General features: G+C 35.5%; 1 protein-coding gene across 1 annotated transcript; it reads left to right on the top strand.

Annotated features, from left to right (window-relative positions):
* On the top strand, positions 6,133-6,612 carry LOC109950816. The gene has a single exon (XM_020570950.1). The coding sequence runs from the start codon at positions 6,133-6,135 to the stop codon at positions 6,610-6,612; it is 480 nt and encodes a 159-aa protein (XP_020426539.1).

Below are 7,949 nucleotides of genomic sequence, written 5' to 3'. Positions count from 1 at the left end.
ACACGACTCCAATCCCATAATACCGACGTCTAAAAAACGAGATATATAATCTGAACGTTAAAAAATACGACGTCATCATACATTTTCCACGTCGCAAGTTCTTTTATAAACGAAGAGGAACGAAATTAATTCCGACGGAAATTCATTATAACCGCCGTCTAATAACAATTAAACGACGTTATTTGTAATACGGCTCCCATCATAATCTACGCCGTCTATATGTTCTGTAATACGGCTCTCATTTATTTGGAACCGACGTTGTTTAGACGTTCAACGTCGTCTATATTATTAAGTGCGTCGTGAGTAATGAATACATATAAATACAACGTCGACTATATAAATGTATACGTCGTAAATAATGACACTGACAACTATTTCCACGTCATCTTTTTTAGAAAAATCGAAGTGGAAAATTTATTTCACGACGGTTTTTTGTAAATAAGAGACGTTGTAGAACTTTAGCAGACTAAACACGTCTGTTTTTATTGTTTTCCGACGTTGTTGTATTTAACAACGTCTAATATTTATGGTCGTTGTTTGTTTCTGAAAATAGGACGTATAAATTTTTTAATACGACTCTCATATATTTGTAACTGACGTTGTTTAGTTTTTCAACGTCTACTATAGAAACACATACGTCGTAAATAATGACACTGACAACTATTTCCACGTCATCTTTTATCGAAAAATCGAAGTGGAAAATTAATTGTACGACGATTGTGTTTATATGTGCGACGTAGTAGGTATCAATAACGTCGTCTTCTAATGTATTTAAAGACGTCATATTTTTTATTGTCGTGAAAATTATATTTAACGTCGGCGTATTTTTATTGTCGTCGTTGTATGTCTATCTTGCGGCCTTGTTCTCTTAATATGTGTCATATTTTCCCTTTTTAACGACGGTCTTTTTAGAGAATTGGTCGTCTATTATCATCCTCGATTGCTTTTTTTAGATCTTTTTGCAGTACAAAGACGTCGTTTTGTATTTTTTGATGACGTTGTATTGTTTAACAACGACGGTTATTTAGCGTCGTGGTTTATGAGGGAAAAGATGACGGTGGATTCCACGACCATTGAAAAACCAAATACACGACGGTGATTTACCGTCGTCTTTTTGCTTTTTTGTAGTTGATGAGAGCCGTATTACAAATAACGTCGTTTAATTGATATTAGACGGCGGTTATAATGAATTACCGTCGGAATTCATTTCGTTCCTCTTCGTTTATAAAAGAACTTGCGACGTGGAAAATGTATGATGACGTCATATTTTTTAACGTTCAGATTATATATCTCGTTTTTTAGACGTCAGTATTATGGGATTGGAGTCGTGTTATTTTGAATTACATGGCGGTTCTTAATCCTTCCCCGACGTGATATCCTGAATAATTGCTTCACAATAGCGTCGTGGTTCTTCATTGTTACGTTGCTTTAAGACGTCGGTAAATATGCTGAATAACTGGTTCACAATAACGTCGTGTTTTATTTGAACGTAGAAAGTGAAGAAATCACATTACAATATATTACAAAATTAATGTCATACACTGCCAATTACATAAGCATCATTCAATCCATATATCTTCACACCCATCTCGAATATTTTGACCGCCTAACTCACCCACCAGTTCATCAAATGTGTCAACATTTGGCATCCCTCTAGTAAATGGCTCATACTCAATTATCACATCACCTAAGACTTCATCACCAATAACATCATTATATTCTCTATTAGGCATTGATAACACTACCGACCAACCACGATGCATCGGGTCGTCAACAAAAAATATTTGTTTGACTTGAGAAGCCAAAACAAATTGGTCATTCCTATGTCCAATTTTACTCAAATCTACAAGGGTAAATCCAAGTTCGTCGACTACAAGACCAAAACTATCTATCCAATCACACCTAAAGACTGGGATTGTAAACTTTTGGTAGTCAAGGTCCCAAATTTCTTGAATGACACCATAGAAACCCATATTTGAGAGAATTGGGTTTTTATCCTTGGCACTAGCAACTTGCATGGTATGTGCAAGTAAATAAACTCCACTATTTTGAGTTGTCCGCACATCATCTTGTGCCTTGATATTGAATTTAATACCTTTAATAAGATAGCTCCTATATAATGGCACTGCCATGTTTGGACCAGCTGCTAGCCACCTTAAATTTTCTGATACGCCATGATTGTCTTCCTCAAGTTCACTTTGAACCTGCAAATTAATCATATCTTAATTCAATCTAACATAGAAATAAGAAGAAAATTAAAAGAGAAATATGTTATTCAACAACATATACCTTGAAGCGTAGCCATTGAATGAAAGTGCTATTGTGCTTATCCTACAGCCACTTTGTTCTCTTTCTAAATTTTGGATAAGCAGTCTGGATGTGGATCATATGTTGCCTACATGACACGAAAAATTCAAGCATTACGGTCCCAAATATAGAAGATAAACATAAGAAATAATTTAAAATAGAAACTTAAAGAATAAAACTCATACGTACTCGATATAAGGTAGGACTTCCTCCGTATTCTCCAAGACATATAGATGTGCTTGATTCAACAGGTCCTGATCAACTACGCTCACTGTGCAACCTGATAATGGCTTTGAAAGTCCCATCTTTTGGCTTGAAGGCACTCCAACTGTACTAACATCAGATAAATGCTGAGTACAAAACTCTACCGCTTCTTCAGCTATATACCGCTCAGCAATGCAACCTTCGGGACGAGTACGATTCTGAACATACCCCTTCAGCACTTTCATATATCTTTCAAACGGATACATCCACCTAAAATATACCGCTCATCTTCTTCAACATTTCTACTAGCATTAGTAGTTGCTTCCCAAGGTTCTCCGTGAAATGTCCAATTCTTATAGCTTTGGTCAATTCCATTAAAGTATAAGTGATCCCTTATAATTCCAAACCCAAACAACTTCAAATTAACAGACGTCGTCTAATATAAGTAATACAAACGACGGTTTATGAAAAAACCGTCGTGTATAAGTAATACAACGACGGTTTTTTCATAAACCGTCGTGTAATCGTCGTCGTATGCCTAAAAAGGCGTCGTGTCTCAGTTTATTTTCAAGAACCCAAAACTCATTAAGAACACAACATATATATGAAACCAAGCAAGAAACCAACATATACATGAAACCAAGCATGAAAACAATAAATCCATTCCCAATTCAACATAACATAGGGTGATTAAAAGATCCGACAAAATTAAATCCATTCCCAATTCAACATAACAGATAATGTAATCCATGAACCCATTAAACAGAAAATCCATGAACCCATACCTATAAGCACATTATTAACAGATCGCAAAGCATATACCTAAAACTCTTTAACAAAACAACCTAATATCATTCAATGAATTTACAAGGGGAAGATAGGGTTTGTACTTACAAGTTGGACGAGCTCACAGATTCGACGGAGCCTGGAGAGTGCAACTTTTAATTAGAGCAGAAGTGAGAGAGCGAATGTTATGTTGCGCGAAATCTGAAAATTTTAGGGTTCAGGGTTAGAAGTATAAGAATAAGAGCCAAATATAAAAAAATTTAGGGCACGCGAAAATTTTTAGAGCGCGCGCTCTTTAAAACGTCGAAAGAAAAACCATGGCGAAAGTTCTACAAGAACCGACGTAAATGTAATATTCCACGACGGAAACACTGAACGTAACGCCGTTTATTTTGACGCTTCATTTTTCAGATTAATTTTAAATTTATTTTGAATATTTTGATATAAAGACGACTGAAAAACCACGTCGGAGTTAAGAAATTGAAAACGTTGTAAATTATAATAGACGACTTACATATTAAAATGACGTCGTTTAAAGTAGAAACCATGTCGGATATTTTACTGCACGACGTAACATATGTATTCCACGACTCAACCACCGTCGTTAACAATTAATACCCTAAACCCTTAAAACTAAATTATATAATTTTAAAAATTAAGTTTATAAAAGGGTTTATGGTTTTACAGCCTAATATATACCCTAGACTACCCAAAAATTATACTTTAAAAATAAACCCCAATAAATAACAACCCTAATCTCTAAACCCTAGACTCTAAACCCTAAACCATAAAACTAGAAGTGATTTTATGACTCATCAAAACAATTTTGTTTTGGATGGTCATTTTAAATTTTTGTTATTCAAAATGAATTTTTTCAAGGTTTAGGGGGAAGAAAATATATCAATGACTTCATAGGAGTTGACTTTGCATTTTTCTGATTTATTTTAAATTTATTTTGAATATTTTGATATAAAAATAATAAAATATTCTTATCACAACAACAAACCACGTCGGTGTTAATAAATTGTAGACGTTGTAAATTGTAATAGAAGACTAAGTTGTTAAAATGACGTCGTTTAAATGAGAAACCATGGCGGATATTTAACTATCCGACGTAAAATATATATTCCACGACTTAACCGCTGTCGTTACAAAGTACTACCCTGAACCCTTAAGAAATTGAAGACGTTGTAAACCATAAACGACTCAATTGTTCAAAGAACGTCGTCTAAATATCCTTTTACGTCGTATTTGTTTAAAACGAAACAACAAAAAACGACGGTTTTTGACTTTATTAGGTCGTTGGAAAAGTATTACACGTCGGTTACGCAATTTGTATGTTTGTTTTTTTTTTAATTTAAGAAAACCTCAACAAATTTTTACATTATATATTATAGACAAAATTTGTACATTATACATAAATATCAAGTGTTCAATAATTCCCCTATTCCAGGTGAAGGCAAACAAACTCTGCCCATTCATTCCGGACTTCATCAATTGCTTCTTGGGGGTATGGCGCTTCCTGTTTTCCCTTGGCATACTGCATAAACAATGACTATTAGGGTTTATAAATAAAAAGAAATTCAATCACAGACGACAATATTTTTCATAACCGACGTACTATATCTATTCAACGACGGTAATTTTACATGACCGTCGTTGATAATACAAAAAACGACGTAAAATGTATGAAGGTAATTTCTTCTTACCTTCTTCTCAAACCCCAAGGAAGGATCCATGATGATGTCCCTCATGAAGCGCATCACATAATACCCGCCTTCGACACTGCTGGGTTGCTTTGGTGTGCCTGACAGAGTTTTCCAAGATACTGCCTTACGGCCTGATCTGCCTATGTGAGACTAAGACGACGTAATATATTTGTTTAGCGACGTTGATTTGTTTTTTAAACGTCGTTAGGTATAATATAACCGTCGTTGAAAATTGTCTCTCTGATTGCAAATTTGCAACGACGTGAGGTATAATATTTGTAGATACACAAACGCACACACATCATCAACTTCCAAAAAATTGTCTCTCTGATTGCAAATCTGTGTCATCTGTTAAGATTATGATGTGGAACAGAGTTCCATCTGGTAAGATTTCGTAACCCTTGGGATCTCAGAAAAATCTGATTATGTCGGCGGTTTTCTATATAAACCGTCGTGGTTATTTCAATTCTTGTCATTAAGTAGATCTATCGACGTAGGATAGAAAATCAAAGAAAAAAATTGTTAACAAAAATTCTTATTAAGACGACGTTTAAATTAAAGGTACGACGTATAAAATGAATAAATACGACGTTAAATTTTATAGTACGATTTAAAGATAACGTCGTAGAACTATACGATAATGACGTCGATATATTTATATTTTCCGTCGTTGTACATTAATTTAATACGGCGATATTTTGTATTTTAAAGCCGTGGATTTGTTTGTAATTATACGGCGTCTTATACGAAAACCTCGTCGTGTTATTTTATGAGTAAAAACGGCAGTTTTTATTGAAATCGTCGTCTTTACTTTCTACGTCGGTCGATTCATAACTTCTGCCGTTCTTTGTTGGCATTGATTTTACACTGCGGAAATCTGTTTCAAATAGACGTCGGTTGTTTAATTAGGTACGTCGTTGTTTTTGAACAGCCATTTGAATCTCCATTTTTTAGTTATCTAAGGTTCTATTACACGACGGTGTTTTTAGAACCGTCGTCTTTTTAAAAACCACGACGGTTTTCACTTAGACCGTCGTTGTTTTCTGGTCGTCTTTTTCACTTTTTGTAGTAGTATTTGGATGATGCACTGTGGGCTTATAGGACTGCTTATAAGACCCCTATAGGTATGTCTCCGTATAGACTTGTTTTCGGTAAACCTTGTCACTTACCAGTGGAGCTTGAGCACAGGGCTTATTGGGCAATCAAGGCCTTCAATTTTGATATGAAAGTTGCTGGTGAGAAGAGGAGGCTTCAACTCAATGAGCTAGAGGAGTTGCAACATGAAGCGTATGAGAACACTAAGCTTTACAATGAGAAAACAAAGCAATATCATGACAAGAAAATTCTGAGGAAGACGTTTGAGAAAGGGCATAAGGTTCTCTTATCCAATTCACGACTAAAGCTTGTCCCAGGTAAACTTCGTTCTCGGTGGATTGGCCATTTTGTTATTACTAATGTGTTTGATCATGGTGCAGTGAAGATTCAAAACATTAAGGATGACAGCACCTTCAAGGTGAACGGACATCGGTTGAAACCTTACTTTGATGCCAACTTCGATGCCAATATTAAGTCTCAAGAACTCAAGGAGCCTCCACCACTCTCTTAAAGCTCACCAAAGTTTGGATGACCTGCTAAAGACATGAAACTTAGCGCTTTTTGGGAAGCAACCCAAGGTGACAAGGAGAAGATAGAACGTGCAAGGAAGCCTGCTCGCGTCCTAATCGCTTCAAAGGGGAGTTTTTCTGAACTTTAACCTTTGGTTATGTATTTTCCTTATCTTCTTTCCTTTCATTTATGAGGCATTGCTTGTTCTTACACTCTAACCATTGAGGACAATGTTTCATTTAAGTTTGGGGGGAAGGATTTGGTTATGTTGTTTCAAATTGTCAAATTTTAAATTTTTTGAGTATGTCTAGTGTTCCAGACACCTATGACAAGACTTGGATTTAATAGTAATATGGTTTTTCAGAAATTGATAGTCATTGTTTAAGGTGTTTGTGTGATTTTGAGTTAACTCTGTCTTGCATGCCATCCTTGCACTTATTGAGCACTTTGCCGAATTAGTCCAATTTCTTGCTACTTGGAGACGTTATGCAATTCTACTTATCTCATGATCTTGGTTTCGTACTCTAGAACTTATTTCAATATCTCTTGAGACATTTTGTTGCCATACAATGCTTAAGAAGTTGATTTAGGCCATGTTTGAACCGTTTGAGCCTTTCTAACCATCCCTCTACATGTATTCATCCCTAGTCAACCCATTTGAGCCTAAGTTAAGCCTTTCTTTGTGTAAACCATTTCCACCATAATGAACCTCTGTTTTCTTATCCTTACTTACTCTTTGAGCAATTAAAGCTATCTTCAAAAGGGAGTTATAAAGAATGCAAGGTTTTTGGAGCAAAAGTGAATCATTGGTGCCATAACCCAAGTATTGAAAAGAAATAAGTTTGGGGGTATTGGTAACTAATCAAAAGAGGTAATGAAGTGTGATCAATGTAGTCATAGCCCTAGGGTGTTATAAGGAGAGCATCATGGTGATCTGGGGTAAAGAGCCACAAAATTAGGACAAATAAACAGATATGAAGGTGCTGAAATTCTGTTGAAAATATGCTCATATATGTATTCCTTGCTTGTTACAAAGTTCAGTAATCTCTCATGCTCTTACCTATGCTTTAGTTGTGCTCAAGATGTTGTTATATATCCATATCCCCTCTTCCATTCAACCACTACCCTAAGCCTCATTACAACCCTTGCAAAGTCCTTTTGATCCTTGGTATTGTATGGTATTACTGTGGAGAGTTGATTTGATAATGAGCTTATGGGGTTCGAAATTCTTGATTTTGCATTAAATGTGTGCGTATGTACTTATTTAGTGGCAGGTGTTGTTCTGATTCGGCATTCACACACTACACTTAAGGATGTCATTGTGAGCTTTGCTTACTC

This window comes from Prunus persica, chromosome G8 (genome assembly GCF_000346465.2).
Source record: "Prunus persica cultivar Lovell chromosome G8, Prunus_persica_NCBIv2, whole genome shotgun sequence".
NCBI lineage: Eukaryota > Viridiplantae > Streptophyta > Magnoliopsida > Rosales > Rosaceae > Prunus > Prunus persica.
Note: the sequence above shows the minus strand (reverse complement) of the source record. Positions and strands in the feature narration are given on the sequence as shown.

Bases quoted from the DNA above. Each gene is read 5' to 3' on its own strand.
- LOC109950816 (XM_020570950.1), top strand. From the start codon at position 6,133: ATGTCTCCGTATAGACTTGTTTTCGGTAAACCTTGTCACTTACCAGTG.